Here is a 17,369-nt window from a genome sequence, read left to right as displayed (position 1 = left end):
GCCCATTCACTTGTGTCCTCAGTCAAAAAGGAAAAGAAGAAACAGTGGCTAAAGAGCAAACACCTCTGATAAATGTAAAATGCACGTATGTTTTATGCTCAAAAAAAGCCCCGTTATCATTTCAGGAAACCCCTCCACCCCATGATGTCCCGTTCACCATCCCCAGACAAAAGCCACCTCAGATGGCTGGACCGTTCTTAGGTCTCTTAGAATTCAAATGCGGGTCCCAAGGCTCGGTCAGGCTGCCCTCCTGCACACTCACTGTGTGTCACTGCCTCGTTCTCGGTGCCACCATCCTTCCAAGCACTGCATCAATCTACTCCCTCTTCCAACAAACCTCACTGAGTGCCCACTGTGTGTCTGATGGGACTCGGGGTCGCTGGTGAATAGGACAAATAGTCCCTGTCCCCATGGAACATGTGGTTCAGAATCCCTGCTCTGGAGACTGGCAGGTGGAGTTGCAAAGCTTTGTTGTGCGCACGTTCTTACCATCCTGCTGAGTAAACATGAGGCTTTGCATGGAAGTACCTCCCTTTCTTAAAAACACAGCAAAAAAATAAAACAAAAGCCACTATGACAAAACTTTTCTCTGAGATTTACCACTATATATAGACAAGTCATCCTGAATCCAGATGGAGAGTCAAAGCCACGACTTAAATCTTTGACTTTAAGATAATGTGGTTGGATTGTTTCATGTGGTTTCTCTGACTGGTTATGGTAGACTGATTTAAAAAATGGCCGCAATTCTCCGCTCTCCCCCACATTAAGTCCTTTTGCAATGTGATTGTGTAGCTCTGGCCTTCAAGAAGTGGGGCCTGCCCTCACCCATTTGGCTCAGTGGATAGAGCATCGGCCTGTGGGCTGAAGGTTCCGGGTTTGATTCTGGTCAAGAGCACATGCCCGGGTTGCAGGCTCGATCCCCAGTAGGGGGCATGCAGGAGGCAGCCGATCAATGATTCTCTGTTATCATTGATGTCTCTATCTCTCTCCCCCTCTCCCTTCCTCTGAAATCAATAAAAATATCTTTTTTAAAAAGTGGGGCCTATTTTACCATTTCTTTTATATGGATGTGTTTATGAAATGATTCGATGAGTTCTATAACCTTTGATTTTTGAAACATTCTATATTTACGTTACCCTTAAAAATTTAAACCAACGATCAAAAGACACACACTATGTTCCAGTAAAAACGGACACAGAATTTAGCTACTGAATGCCCAAGTTTAAAGAAATAATTCAACTGATAACCAGGCAGAAAAGGCAAATCATGAGCAAGAACAAAAATTAAATCAGGCGTGCCTATAATTTCTCCTCAGCATTCAATAGAAGACAGAAGAACAATGCCTGCAATCTTCGAGGGAAAGGAAATTCAACAATGTTATACTTTGTTAAGATGTCATTCAATTATAAAGATAGTAGGCATTCATTTTTCTTAGGATGTTTGTACTTTGAAATGTTTCAAGAATCCACTGTGTGATATTGTGTGTGTTACTGCCATTAAACTGTAAACCAGTTGCTACCAAATAAGAATTTACAATTGCGGAGCGGACAGCATTTAATCAGGAAACATATTCTCCAGATGAGGCTACTATAAGTGCTTCTATTACCTGCATTTTTTTTAAAAAAAAATGTTTTTATTGATTTCAGAGAGGAAAGGAGAGGGAGAGAGAGATAGAAACATCAATGATGAGAGAGAACCATCGATCGGCTGCCTCCTGCATGCCCTCTACTGGGGATCAAGCTCGCAACCCGGGCAGGTGCCCCTGACCAGAATTGAACCCGGAACCTTTCAGTCTGTAGGCCAACACTCTATCCACTGAGCCAAACTAGCCAGAGCTATTACCTGTATCTTGATCAAAACCATTGCTTTGCTAATTAGCACCCTGAATATCTAAAATGGCTTTCTACTGGTGACCATAGTGGCCTGATAACTACGATGATAACCACTAGAAATGGGCTGTCGTGGGTAAAATGAAAGGTATGTATGATATGGGGATTGGCTAAGAATATTTCAGAGACACTGCTTACTTTTACACGGACAGGGTAAAACCAAACTCGACCTTGATGCTTGACACATAGACCTTAAATGGTCTCACTTGGGAGGAATGTGTTACTCACCGGAACTATGGGGACAGTACCCATCTGTGCTGCCAGTGACCTGCCACTTGACATGCCACCCTGCTTTCCTGCACACCTGCCCAGCTCCCCTGCCCGGGGAACTCTGAGAACAAGGACATGTCCCCCCTGCCTTGTGTTCCCAGCACACAGCCTGGTGCTTGGCACGTAGCAGACACTTCAGACCTGTCTGCTGAATGAATAAATGAGTGAGTGAAGAGGTGCATGAGTTTTGATACAGCTTGATTCAGTCTGGGAGTCCATCAGCCAGGGCGTTATTTGCTTTGTGATAGTAGCAAAGAATAGTAAAGGACCCCTTAGGTCTAGTTTGGAACAGAATCCCTGCCTGCTAAATTCCTTCTCGCGGGCCACCCACCCCATGAGCTTAAATACGCCAGAGTCAGAAGGTATCTGGAAGATGGACAGGAAACACTGGCCCAACATATAAGGTAAGAGCTGAGCATCTGGGAAAGGTCAGCCCACTGGCTATGGGGAGGCCTGCCTTGACCTGGACCCTGATGGTCAGTCTGAGCTCAGAGTATGTGTATGTTTGTCTGTCTGTTGTCTGGAGGTTTTCCCTCCACAGCTCCCTGAGCCAAAAGCATCTCTGGATGGCAGCCCTGGGCCCCGAGCTAAGCTCTTCTGATCTCCCCAAGTCAAGTCTCACAAGTCAATGTTCTGGCTCAGAAACAGGCTCTCACTGACTATGTCCATTTTCCCCAAACCTCAAATGAAGAGGAGGACACCGAGTGTTTATAAATAGTCTGCTCATGAAAAAGTGTCCCAAGCCTATTTTTCTCCTCATGAGTGACAGTCGAGTTTGTTACTCACTGAATGTCAACCAACAATGACGCTCCGTCCACCAGATGCAGGAGCCCAGCTCCTTGCCAGTTGAGGTGCTTTTTCTCTCTGCTCCCCTTGCTTTCCTGGGTTCCCACTCTCCTTCATCCTCCAGCGATCCCTTCCAGCCCTCCCCTTCCCTCCCCTCCCTTACCCTCTCCCTGAAACCTGTGTGAACACAACACGGGGCCTTGTGAGTTAGACCAACAGGTCCAGGAAATGTAAACTTCGTGGGTTCTGTTGGCAAAAACCAGGCCGTTCCCTGTGTGTTTCTACCTTTAGGAAAACAGAGGACCACAGAGAGATAGAGCTCCGGGGTAAGAGGAGAAGGCTCACTTGTGCGCTGCCCGCGTTGTTTATCCGGGCGTGACAGGGTCAAGGGTGAAGTACACAAGGCCGGAGCCAGAAGCCTGGCATGGTCCTAGGGGCCGGTCATCTTTTTTCATGCTGTTGCATTTCTGGAAGCCTACACGGACCTCTTTTTTTTTCTCTCTCTCTCTCTGGTCTTGGCTACTCAGCCTTTAAAAATAGTAATTTTGAAAAAGACAACCAGACAAGCCAGAAATAACCACTGGCTCGATGAAGCTCTGAACAAATATGGCAATATTGACAAGGAAAGTCTGAATTCGGCTCCAGTCTCCTGTTTTATTCTGTAAAGGAAGTCAAGTCCCAGAGATGAAGAAAAATAGAAACTGAAGGTAATTTAAGGAAACAAAAGAAAAGCTTTAGAAATGACAGAAAAAGCAGAGGAACTCTCTGGGGGAACAACCCGACTGCAGGGCGAGCGGAAGTTTAGACGCCCTGGCGGAAGCACAGACGCCATACAGATGGTGGAGTGAGACCTGCCTGGCTTTCTGTCCTGGCTCTGCTTCTCTCTGGCTGGGTGACGCAGGCAAATCACTGAACCTTCCCGTGCCTCGGTTTCCCCATCTGTACATTGGAACAGGCCGTTTCTACTTGTGAAGATTAAAGGAGAAGTCCAGTGCGTAAGGCTCCTCGCCGAGAAAGGGGCACAGGAGGCCCGGGGAGGATGCGGATGGTCTTTGTTTTGGTGGTGGTGGTGGTTCCCTGGGTCACATACCTGTGACAGCTCAGAGACGTCTATACTTTAAATGGGTACAGTCTACCGGATGCCAATTACACGTCAACAGAGCTGTTAAAGAACAGAATCCGGGAAAGGTCAGCCCACTGGACAGAGTCCCAACCAAGTCCCAGGACAGAGACGGCCAGGGCGCGTCTGGCCTGGTTGACGACCACTCTTTTCTCGGGGCCTCACTGGGGAAGGTGCCCCGCTTCCACAGCTGCCACAGGCCTGGAGAGGAAGCGGCCGCCTCTCTGCTGTTGAGCTCAGAGGTAGCGGGGCTGGTCGGGTGAGGGGTCACCCGCTTTCCCGATCTACAGACTAGGAAGTGCAAGCAGAAGCCAAGGGGTTTGGGGTGGAAGATCTTAAAGGCCTTTCGGAGCCTTTGTCACCGCAGTGTGGCCCACTCCCCTTACACTCACTGGAAGTACCAGGCCGCCCGGACCTTCTCAGACTGCGAAGCCAAAGGGCGCTGAGCACTTCTTCCATCTGCAAACACACACTTCCTTTAAAAATGTCGCCTTCTGCGACACCTCCCCTCCCTTCTACTTCATCAACTGTCTCCTTTGAGGCAGCCGGTTACTAGAGTTTTCTTTAGGGTTGGGGCACTTTTGCCCAACTTTGCATACACAGCGACGAGGACTCTGGCCAAGCGAAGGGATGTAGGGTGAGTGAATGAAGGAACAGCCAATCGGCCGGTACCAGGAATGTTGTTATCCGAACCCAGGTGAGTCCAACTCCAAAACCCTTGTTTGACCCACTCTCCCAAGATGACTTTTCTCCAGTTTCAAACAGTTCCCTTAAACAAGGTGATGTTCACTGGAAAAATGCATGCAAAAGGGAGTGAAATACCTGGTGATGGTATTCTTGTCTCTCTCTCTCACACACACACACACACACACACACACACACACACTTATAATGACACGGAGACGTTAACTATTAAACCTACAGAGTATTGAAAACTGTAACGGTCTGTATACTCAGCCAAGTGTAGAAACCAAGATTCCTGCCCAGCAGCTGAAAGCTCTAACAACTCTGCTTTGCAGTGAGAAAATAAACACCATTTCAGACACACAAAACCCGCATTTAGTTCTCGCTCTACTGGGGCCAGTAAACATGTCATTTGGCTGGTAGGTGTGGCTCGGGATGGTGTGGCTTCGGTGCCTGAGCAGGAGAAAGCCAGCTCATGAACCATCTCGCGGTGAGTATGGGTGCACTTTGAGGTGATGCAACAAACAGGAACTCGGGCTGGGCCTGCTGCCTGGTTTTCTGAGACAGGTGAACGATCAGAACTGACACAAAGGAAAGTGCTAGAAGATTGCTCCACTCATGCTTCTAGAACTTGTCCCAGTCGGTATCCCTTTGTTACCGGTATGCAACAAGGCAAGTAGGTACACCGAGAGGAAGTTTCTAGAGGTTTTTTAAACAACATGACAGGTGAATTTTATTCTTTTAATCTAACAAAAAAATTGAGCTCCTATTTTGAATATCTTTGTTTAATTTAGTTTTATATTATTTCATTTATATTATTTCATTTTACTAAAGTATCAGTCTGCCAATGACTAGGAAAAAAATGTAACGGTTCACAGAAAATATGAGAAGTAGCAAAGTAGACAATAATTTTTAAAAAAACATTACTCCTTAAGAGACACTCCAAGAGGAAAAAGCCATGGGAGAGAATATTGGCAGCACCTTCATTAAGAAGGTCTTATGTAAAAAAGAAACCCTACATTATGTGAATAACCAAATCAATCTGATCAGGTTTTGGAAGTTCAAGGCCCATCAGAAGCCTTTTTAGTCTTAACTAAACATTTGGACTCACATGGCTGCCACAGCCTACAGGCCAGGTAGTAGCCCAAGGCTGAAGGGCAGCGGCAGGCAATTCTTGTCATGGGGGGCCGTCCGCACAGCTGTCCACACAGCTGTCCTGGAGTGATTCTCCCTGCTCCACCCCTGACACCCCCGTGACTTCTCAAGGGCCAGGGAATGGGACCTGCATGCATGGCTGTGGACTCACCTGGTTTCCAAACCCCATGCCTCACAGAGCCAGTAGCTCTTATCAGGGTTCCCACAGGGTCACGCCCTGTCCCGAGAACCACCGCACTCAGGGAAGCCACAGCTGGGGCTCCTCTCCTGTGTTCATGACAGTCCTCCCAGCCCCGGTCCTCCCATCAGGCCTCATTTTACCATAAGGTTGTTGCTTGGAATCACAGCTGGCATCCCATCTGATCGGGTTCCCAGGGAAATAAGCCAGAAAGTCAACCCAAGGTCAACCCTGTCCTTATGGAAGAAGAGGGGGCTTTATTCCCTGTTACCCCCAGCACCAAAGATGAGGAGCTCAGGCGTGGATACCCTGCATTGGAAATGCTGCAGGAACACCCCAGTGGCCATGTCACCCGGTCCTGAACTCAGGGGAAAGGTCTGAACGTTTTCAAAGGGACCTTCGTGGAGACGAGCCCACCACGTGACGCTCGGCTCACCACGTCAGGGCAGGTGGAGGTGGCCATGCCCAGAGCGGCTTACCTTTCCCGCAGGCCTGCACCAGGCCGTACCACTCCCCACAGCTGTTGCATAGCAAGGTGAAGGCGCTCTCGCGGTGGCCCGTGACGTGGCCCGGGGCGCACACGTACAGCAGCTCATCCCCCATCTCCAGGCCGGTGCGTCCCTGCAGGATGGTGTGTGGGAACGAAGGCGGGTCTCCGCACGGCTTCTCTGGGGAGGACGAATCACAGTTAGCTTTCCCAAACGATGCAGACCTTATGCAATTTGGGAGAAAAGAAACTTAAAAGACGACTCCCTCCCTGAGTGCTGCCTGCACCCTGAACTGGGGTCACGGGGGCTGGTTCCCCTACATGCTGGCATCCCAGGGCCTGGCAGAACGCCTGGCACAGACGAGGCACTCAGAAATATTTGTTGAATGAATAATTGTGCTTTTAAAATATGTATGTTCTCAGGAATACATATATGCATTTTACTATTCCAGGCAACATCACCCTGTACTGTCCCCTTGAAAGGAGGAACCAGAGATGAGCAGCGCCCCCCCCCCCTTTTTTTATTGACTTCAGAGAGGAAGGGAGAGGGACAGAGAGAGAAATATCAATGATGAGAGAGAATCATTGATTGGCTGCCTCCTGCACGCCCCACACTGAGGATCGAGCCCATAACCAGGCATGTGCCTTTGACCAGCATTGAACCCTGGACCTTTCAGTCCGCAGGCCGATGCTCTATCCATGGATCCAAACTGGCTAGGGCCACGCTCCCCTTTTTGGCCTTATTTACATAAGTGAGTAGGTTCTCGTTGTCAAAAGCTAGAATGTTACAGACTATAGAGTACAGCAAGGGTGGCTCTCTCCTCCTCCAACCTCAGCCCTGATGGCAACACTGGAATCAGTTGGTATATACAAATACATGCAGACACACACATACACACACACACACACACGTGGATAGATGGATATAGTTATGTGTGTGTGTGTGTGTGTGTGGTTTTTAACATAAATGGGATCATATATGTGTTACTGAGAACATACATTTTTTAAAAACAAACTATTTTTATAGCATTTTTAGGTTCCCAGCAAAACTGAACAGCAAGTACAGTAGTTCCTATGTCGCTACCCTTACACATGCACAGCCTCACCTGCTATCAACATCCCATACTGAGTGATACATTTGTTACAATAGACTAACCTACACCCACACATTGTTATCACCCAATAGGCAGCTTCCATTTGGGTTCACTCTGTGGGGGAGCCTTACTCTTGGATCTGAACATGGAGAAGAGTCCCCACCCGGCCCTGGAACTTCTTCCCATGCCTGCCCTCAAGCTGGCCCCAGAGTCAGTCTTGGGGGACACAGCCCATGTCTCCTTTTAACTCCCTGCCCTAGTTCTCCCATGAGGTTTTTACTGGCATGATTGCAAAAGGGACTATGCAATAAACCTGACAAGCTCAGGGGCAGCCCATGTGGCAGGCCTTACAGACTCCGTGACCAAAAGTAACCACACAGGATGTTCTGATCCTACATCCCTAACTGGGCAGGCCATGGAGGGCAGGCATGTCCCAGGCCCACAGCTTCCTTAGCAAAAGTCCATCTTTACTGAAGTGAGCCCTGTCCATTGTTCTAATGCATCGAGGATAACGTACCTTTGAAATGTCACATAGTTTTCTCTTCTAGGCCCCTTTGAGGCACAACCACAGGCATCAGAGCACAAGGCCACCAGCTCAGAGAACCCCTCACTGTTAGCCTGTTCCCTGCATGCCATCGCTATGTGCTGTAAATGTTCATTATTAACTATGCTGAACCCTCCAATGTAAAAGAAGTATGTGTTTCTCCATTCTGCTTTTTATCCAATTCTAGAGATTTCCCCAGTTGGCCTTCTCCCGCCCTCTTACTCTACCCCTCTTGAATTTCACATGACTCTCTTTACGTCTCCTCCTTTGATTCTAATGTGTAAAATAAGCCGCTATTCTTCTGAGCATTTTCTCAATCCATTGAGATCTTGCTTTGGGGCATATCCTCAAAAATTTGGCTCAAATAAACTCTTATAAACGCTTCCATAGGATGGATATCCTTTCATCGACACTAGTGTATATATTTTTTAATCCCCCCCCCCCCCCCAAACAAGCCTTTTAGAAATGAATGTAGACTGCTTTGTATTAAAACTTGTGAATTGCTTTTGAAAAATCTGTGACTGGTCGTGAGGCAGCCGCTAAGGGACTCACCCTCGGCTTCAGCCAGTGAGGGAATCCAGAAGGTGAGGAGGGGAGGCCCAAGCCTTCCTCCTTTCACATCAGTGGGAGCTGCCACGCCCGGCTCAGGCTCAGGCGAGACCCTCGGGCTCAGAGATCCATAGGACAGATCTAAACACAGCCCCATCATGGGAAAATAGCAGCTTATTTTACATATTAATTGATGTTAATTGAGGGAAGAGGTTAATGGTTACAGCGTTGGGGCCTGAGCCAACCAGGTCAAACTTCCAGCCCCAAAGCGGCCATTGGGCATTCTCTAGTAGTTACAGATAGAATCAATCCCATTTAAAATATAAAAAATATCTTAGTGGGTAAGCTTCAACCTCCCCCCCCCCCCCCCCTCCATTAAGCATGATGCCAGCAGTAGTTCTTGTTTGTTTGGTATATATTCTTTATCAAGTTGAAGAAGTTGATAACTTCTATTCCTAGTTGGCTGTGAGTTTTATAACGGATGTTGGATTTTGTCAAATGCTTTTTCTGCAACTATCCATCTGCTCGTGTGCTTCTTCTTCTTCCTTGGCCCATTTATGTGATGGATGACATTAATTGATTTTTTAAAATGTTGAACCAGCCTTGCACCCCTGGGATAAGTCCCACTCGGTTGTGGTCTATACATCTTTTTTTTTATATTGTTGGATTCAAATTGCTAATATTTTGTGGAGGACTTTTGTATCTATGCTAACTTGTATTGGTCTACACTTTTCTTATAATGTCTTTCTCTCACTTTGAGCTTAGGGTTATGCTGCCCTCATAGAATGAGTTAGGAAGTGTTCCCTCTGCTTCCAATTTCTGGAAGAGATTGTAGAGAAATGGCGTAATTTCTTCCTTCAATATTCGGGAGAATTCACCGGTGAACTCGCTCTGTTTTAGAAGGTTATTAATTATTGATTCCATTTCTTTCCTTACAGGCTAGACCAGAAACTCAAAGTCATTTTCCCTCTAATATTTTAGCGGCCTTTCCACATGAGAACTACAAACTACCTCAGTCTTTTGAAAGGCTACACTACCACACACATTATTTAATCATTACACTGACATTTCTGTTGGTTCCAAGTTTTCACTGTTATAAACAATGCTACAATGGGCAGCTCAGATGGACATTTTTGTACATATCTTATTTCATTAGGAAAAAACTTCTAGGCGTGGAATTGCTGCATCAAAGTGATGCACTGAGACCTTTTTCAAAAAAGGAAATAATATTCAGTTCAAATTTCCTCTTCTGGCTTTTATCTGTTGGAAAGGAAAGCCTTTAGTCCTTATGCAGTCGAGTTACCTAAGCAGCATATTGCTCAAAGGAAGACATGCGAAGAAAGGATGAAAATAGAAAATGACTTGTGCTGCAAGCCACCTGAGTGGCCTCACAGCTGTGGTTCGGGTGGCATTTTCTCAGAGAGCCATTGCTCTGCATGTTCTTTAACTGGAGGGATTTTGAATGAAGAAGGGTGTGGTTGTGCTTTAGGAAGTCAGCACAGAATGTTGTGTTTTAACCAAAACTGCTTTGACTGTCGCCCAGGAGATCAGCTGTTTATCCCCCCCATATGGCAAGGAGGAACAGGCCGCCATCTGAACATGGCCACGAAGCCGGGGGCACCCCACTGAGCAGAGAGGCATCATCCTTGGGTTCACTTGGTCCGAGCAGGGCATTTTGAGAAGAATGGGCCAAGTTCATGAGCCTCAGTCAAATGAGTTTGCGCCAAAGGCCAGCTGGTGTCTCAGGGGCAAAAGGCTCTGTCTCTCTCCAACATCCTCGGCCACCTACAGCTCACGCTGGACGTCCCAGTGTTTTCTCCTCATACCAGATCCGGTTTAGGAAACGGTAGGTTCTTCATCAAACACTCACTCTCAAAGGACTAGTCAATACTTCCATCCTCTATCTGTGGGGCACAACACCAACTCTTCGGGAGGAAAAGCCAGGAGCAGAGTAAGAGTCAAGGAGAACTTCTGGCCAAATCTACACCTTAGCAGACTCCTGGGACCTTCTCCCTCAGACGTCATTTCCAGAATGGCATGGGCTAGATTCTGGCTCAGAAAAAACCGCAGCAATGCTCCTGAGGCTGGCCACACATACCCTGTGTTTCTGGATTTCCCACAAATGCTGGAAACAGGAAACACTCCGCTTCTTAGGTGGTGTGACTTCGGACGCTCCAAGATACCAATCCCATGCCTTAGCACAACCACCTGAGTGCCAAAACCACCACCCAAGGCCAGGTGCAACTTGAATTAGTTCCTTTCAGGAACCTTCCCACCTTTAATTTCACGAGGGAGCGATGGAAAACAGCTGTCTATATACCTGGGCCCTATTCTCCTCTTTAGGGAAAGTTGCATTTGGGCCGTTTTCACTGACGTAGTCAGTTTATTCCACAGATAGTGATTGGAGTTTGGGGAGCCTCAAGAGCTGGGTTTCAATGGGAAGAGCAAACTCTATTATTTTCCCTTTCAAGGGATGAGATTTTATAAGAGATCTTATCTCTCGTTTAAAATATATATATTGATTTCAGAGAGGTAGGGAGAGGGAGAGATAGAAACATCAATGATGAGAGAGAATCATTGATTGGCTGCTGCCTACTGGGGATGGAGCCCACAACCCAGGCATGTGCCCTGATGGGGAATGGAACCTTGACCTCCTGTTTTTATAGGTCGACGCTTGACCACTGAACCAGGCCAGCTGAGCAAAGCTCTTGTCTTTCAAACAATTAGATTTAACGAACAATGACTGATTTTCCATTTTTATTTTTTGTGCTTCCAAGTCCTTTACTGGGTCTTCTGCGCTCTCAGGCCTGCAGCACAGGCCGTGCCTTCTCTGCCTGCAGCTTCATTATGTCTTGGTCTCTGAGCTTGTCCGTGTCCTCCTGAATCCACCTCTCCGCGCCCTCCAGGTGATCACCCCGCCCCCACCCCCCCTCCACCAGGGCGGAGCGCAGCGCAGGGCGTGGCTGCTCAGACCGCGGCGGGTCAGGCGCCCACGTGGCGCTCCCGGCGCGAGATGAGCCCACGTGGCCCACGGAGCCTGGACGTGCGCAGAGGCTGCCCTCGGGGCGCCTCGGCTTCTCCTGCTCAGTGGCTTGGCCTCGGGGGTCAGCGACGGGACCCAGAAGCTGAGCGGCATCTTGTCCTTGTCCTTGTCCTTGCCGTTGCCTGCGGGGCCAGCGCTGGGTCCGGGTTGGGCAGCATCTGGGCGGGTCCCCCAGGACGTCTTGGGCGTGAAGGGCTGGAGGGCCCGGCTGACCATGGCCGCCTCCTTCTCCAGGAAGCCCCGCACCTGGTCCTGCGCTGCGGCTCTTTGTGCTCCTCCCGCCGGGCACCCGCTGCTTCTGAAGGCCTTCATCTGCCGGCATCTCCTTCTTCTGGTGCAGAAAGTCCTCCGGGATTGCCTCGCGCATACAGGCAGCCATGTGGGGTGACGCGGGGTCATGGCCCCGCTGCAGAGAGGCAGCAGCAGTCCGCGTCCTTGACGGCATCCGGCTCATCCAGTGCTCTGCGTCCCGCCACCTGAGGCCGCTGTGCCTGGCCTCCTTCTCATGGTAGGTGCAGTTCTTGTCCAGTTGAGTCATCCTTGAAAGAGACCTGAATTTTGCTTGCAGAAAGGGGTGTCGGCAGGGTGTGCCTGAGGAGTTAGTGGGAGGTGGTGGGAGGAGTTATCTGAAATCGCACGACCTTGACTCCTTGTTCCTTCCTTAGTTCCTAGACTGTCTTATTTTCCATTTATTATTATTTTTAAGAATATATATATTTCTTTGTTGATTTCAGAGAGGAAGGGAGGAGAGAGAGATAGAAACATCAATGATGAGAGAGAATCATTGATCGGCTGCCTCCTGCACGCCCCCCACTGGGGATCGAGCCGGCAACCCAGGTATGTGCCCTTGGCTGGAATCGAACCTGGTACCCTTCAGTCCGAAGGCTGACACTCTATCCACTGAGCCATGCCGGCCAGGGCTCATTTTCCATTTAAATGGGGACACTTGCTTGCCATTCAGATCTTCTGAGAACCAGTTCCCACAGTGTTTAGAACTCATATAAAAGTTGATGCTTTCATTTTGAGAAAGTTTAGGGCTTCCATCATGATTTTTGAAGTTCTCAAGAAGAGCCCGCAACCCCCATTATTATTCCACAAACCAGGGATGGAGAAATTCCAACCCAAATCTCCTCCTTCCCTTCGCTATTTGAAGAAGCTGACGTTTGTGACCACCTGCCCAGCTCCACCTTACTCCACCCAGCACACCACACACCAGCACTGTCTTCCCCATTCCACCCAATTTTATTTGTCCTCAAACTCTCTGTCGCTTCTCAGACGTGCATGTGCATCAGAATCTCCTGAAGGGTGTGTAACACACATTCTGCTGTGTGTGTTTTTTAAAAAAAAATATATATGTTTTTATTGATTTCAGAGAGGAAGGGAGAGGGAGAGAAAGGTAGAAACATCAATGATGAGAAAGTCATTGGTCCGCTGCCTCCTGCACACCCCCCACTGGGGATTGAGCCCACAACTGGGGCATGTGCCCTGACTGGGAATTGAATCGTGACCTCGTGGTTCATAGGTCTATGCTCAACCACTGAGCCACCGTGGCTGGGCACTCTGTTGTGCTTTTGAGTTTCTGAGTCAGTAGGTCAAGGTTAGGGCCCAAGAATTTGCATTTATAATAAGTTCCCAGGTGATGTGAATAGTATTGGTCCATGGACTACCCTTGGAGAAGAACTGCTCTAGGTAACTATCACACCCTCAAAAAACAGGCAAAGTTAATATATGGTGACGGCAGTCAGAACAGAAATGGCCTCAGGCTCTGCTGGGAGAGGAGAGCACTTGTGGAAAAGGGCTCCCGGGAACTATCTGGGGTGAAGGAAATGTTCTACATCTGGACTGATTATGAGTGATTTTCACTTTCTTTATACTTTCCATCACAATGGCCGCATGTTCCTGTTTGTAATTAGGAAATATATTAAAATATAAAATGGAGCTAATGAAACCCATCTCATTAGTTTGTGAGCAGAATTCAATGAGCTTATGCCTTGCCCAGTGCCCAATAATATGCCTGGAACTGGAACGTAACAGGGACATAAATAAATATGAGTTCCATTTCCCAAGTAAGTTGAAGATTGCTGGTCTTTTGAGTCATTCTTCAAGTAATGATGATAACTGAATGCCCAGTTCCCTCAAGCCAAATGCAGCCAAGCACATGTTAGCTGAACAGGAAGTGAGGGAGGAAGGGCAAGACAAAATGGTTCGTAAGATCCATCAAAACACAGACTCAATGGCACAATTTCTCTGGCTGCTCAGACACCCTGTGTTCCTGGGAATTGACTGTTTGAGTGTCAGGACTGATCCAGCCTAGGTTTTTGGAAAGGAAGACCTGTTACTGCCTGGGCCTGAGGTGTAGGTGGCAGAGGAGGGGGCCTCACTGCTCACTGAGATGGGGATGATTTAGGCTACCTCTGAATCCACCTCAGACATGCCCAGCAGCTACTCAAGCCAGTGGGGATGTTCTGAGTCCAACTCATTCTCCTGGAACGAGTACTATGGCTGTCCCAAAGCTAGTCTCCCCAAACCATTGTTCTCCCTGTCTGCCATGTCCTCTCCTCCCTTCACTAATAATTATTTCCAGAAACAGAATCTTCAAATTCCACTTCAAATGGCAGACTCAGGAAGTCTCCTAAGTACCCTCCTCCTCTGTGTCAGGAAACATATTCAACTCTTACTTATACTGTCAACTCCTTGAGGGTGGGAATGAGACCTCTATATCCAGCTGTCTATCTTTCTATTTATCTGTTCATCCATTCATTCATCCACCTGTCCTTCCACTGAATCACCCACAAGTCTGAGCACTGGACTTTACATTACCCTCGACAAAAACAAATGGCCAAGGTCAGGTCAACGGTAATGAGCTCAGAACCTTCCACACGCCCTTGGGAGACCCTGAACTAAATACGTCCTATCAGGTGTTCAAAGCACTACAGTTGATTTCCGTCACCTGATTGCAGCCAAATAATTTCCCCCAAAGCCAATCCTGAGGCCTGGGGCCTCCTCCAGAGAGACCCGAGAATTGGTTTCTCTCAAAATTTCCTCATAGCTCTCAAGATAAGCATCCAGTTCTCTTCTTGATGACATAAAGAAGTGAAAGATTCCACTTCTGTTTTTAAGGGAAGTATAGGCAATAGGTAAATATGCAAGGGAGGTAGAACACGGTGCTAAGAAGGTGGGGTGGGTGAGGTGGGCTGGCGGGGAAGAGCAGCCAGCCAGCCTGGCTTGGGAGGTGGTGGACAGAAGCACACTCAGAGTGGAACCTGTGGGTGCACTCCAGACCCCACACGTCGACCCCAGACAAACTGCCAAGAGAAGCAGAGCCAGAGAACCCAAGTGGAGGCAGCTTATTTCATCCACATCCCGTTGGTTAAAAATAACTTCACTTATTAGTTTAAGTGAGATCACCGCAGGACTGGAAATTCACTCTCGGTGAGACAAAGTACTGGAAGGAAAATGAGAAAAGTCTACACTCATGAAGGACTTTATTTCAAAAAAGAAACAGAGGAGGAAGCTGTCTAAATGTTCCACGGGCTCTGTTTTCCTTCTGGGCTCTTTATAAGGAAGCCGTCTGCCGTTTTTGGAGTTGGCACGCACAGAGCTAACCAACACATGGAGCAGCATTGGGGAAAAGGCAACCTTTGGAGACGATACTGTGCTGGGGTGGTATGCTGGACCAGACCTCACAGACACTCACTCCTGAGGGACCCCATGGAACCACCTGTCTCAGCTTCTGCTCAGGCACCACGCCTTCCTTCAGCACAGATTTCCCTATTGACCGCGCTGTCAACAAAGTCTCCACGAAGCAGGGCGGAGGACCATGTGGGCGCAGCTTACATGCTCTTCCTAAAGGATGAAAGGCGGGGAACAGGAGCTCTCCCTGAGTGCCCAAGGGAGCAGCCCTCTGACCTTAGTCCCACCTCAGCATTCCTGGGTCCCCTAAAGGGCCCACCTGCAGCCTCCTCACAATCAGGCCATTAGGACTAAGATTCCAGTCCTCTCCACACAGCCTCTCCCGGTGGCCGGAGGCGAGGCTCAGGCAACTGCTCTGGGATGCAGGGCTCTTGAGCGCTTTGACTGGAGTGATCCACATTCCGTGCAGGTTTCACTAAAATGGCATCAATCTTCACATAGATTGATTGGCATCATGAATTTCCTTCACAGGTTGGCTCTTCATGACTCGGATTCCACACACACACACACACCCGCCGCCATTGTTATTGTTATAGTTGTGTTGTTTTTAGGAGTATGTAGATCATTTTATTTTTTTGACATTTCTTATTTTTATATAATTTCAAAGTTACAGGAAAAGTGTAAGACTAAGTAAGGAACCCTTTATAAAACCCTTTATCCAGATTGACCAGCATGTTTTTATTTGGCCCCATTTGCTTTATCATTCTTCTCTCTAGATAGATAGATATGTATAGATATATATCAATATCTATATAGAGAGACAAATATATGGAATATGTATGTATGTGTATCAGTACCTGTAATTCTTTTCGGGACCATTTGAGAGTAAGTTGTAGATATGCTGTCCCTTTGTCCCTAAAAACCTTGGAATGTGTTTCCAAGAACAAGGATATTCTCCTACATAACTGCAATGCAGTTACCAAAATCAGGAAAATTTATTTTATTTTATTTTATTAATATATTTTATTGATTTTTTACAGAGAGGAAGGGAGAGGGATAGAGAGTCAGAAACATCGATGAGAGAGAAACATCAATCAGCTGCCTCCTGCACACCCCCTACTGGGGATGTGCCCTCAACCAAGGTACGTGCCCCTGACCAGAATCGAACCTGGGACCCCTCAGTCCGCAGGCCGACGCTCTATCCACTGAACCAAACCGGTTTCGGCAATCAGGAAAACTTAAACATTGATACAATACTATTATCTAATTCATAATCCATATTCAGACTTCATCAATCATAGCTATTTTCTCATGGTCCAGGATACAATCTAGGATCGCAAATTTCATTTCGTTGTCAAGTCTTTTTAGTCTATTTCAATCTAGAAGAGTTGTTTAGTCTGTCTTTGTCTTCCTTATCCTTATACATGTTTTTAAAGAGTATAGGCCAGCGTTTTATAGAATGTTTCTTAATCTGAGTTTGGCTAATATTTCCTCACAATTATGCATTTGGGGCAGGAATACTACTGAGTTGAAGTTGTGTTCCTCTGAGTGCAGTATATCAGGAGGCACATTATATCGGCTTGGCGATTACTCAAATTTGGAGTCACCATCACGGCTTTGACCTTGGTGCCCTATAGGATGTGAATGGATGTTTTCTACCTCTGGCTTCATGCACTGCCATTCTAGGTAAAAGGGGCACACACTTGCGTACACACAACCTATGAAAGACCTATGAAGTGGAAAGCCCAGGCTATCCTATTGGACGATGAGAAACACATGGCTCAGTCACCCCCGACACCCCAGCCAATAGCCAGCCCTCTCCCAGAAGCAGGGCCACCTAACTAGCAACTCATGAATGAGCCCAGCTGAGACCAGCAGACAAATACAACTTGTTGGCAAAAAAAAAAAAAAAAATGAACTAAATAAACAGTTATTGT

At 47.6% G+C, this 17,369-nt stretch overlaps 1 protein-coding gene and 1 pseudogene across 1 annotated transcript in view; both read right to left on the bottom strand.

The window, feature by feature from the left end:
- The window catches only part of SUSD5 (sushi domain containing 5), a 41,898-nt gene that overhangs the window by 7,673 nt on the left and 16,856 nt on the right, over positions 1-17,369 (bottom strand). Inside the window, exon 4 of the mRNA XM_070391458.1 lies at positions 6,562-6,750. Within this exon, the coding sequence (XP_070247559.1) occupies positions 6,562-6,750 (189 nt within the window). The remainder of the gene's footprint in view (positions 1-6,561; positions 6,751-17,369) is intronic.
- LOC138992545 (nitric oxide synthase-interacting protein-like) lies at positions 11,558-12,337 on the bottom strand (annotated as a pseudogene).

Source organism: Myotis yumanensis, unplaced genomic scaffold, assembly GCF_028538775.1.
Source record: "Myotis yumanensis isolate MYYU_CA2020_CCGP unplaced genomic scaffold, mMyoYum1.0.hap1 SCAF_14, whole genome shotgun sequence".
NCBI classification, from domain to species: domain Eukaryota; kingdom Metazoa; phylum Chordata; class Mammalia; order Chiroptera; family Vespertilionidae; genus Myotis; species Myotis yumanensis.
This window is presented reverse-complemented; position numbering and strand designations above follow the sequence as displayed.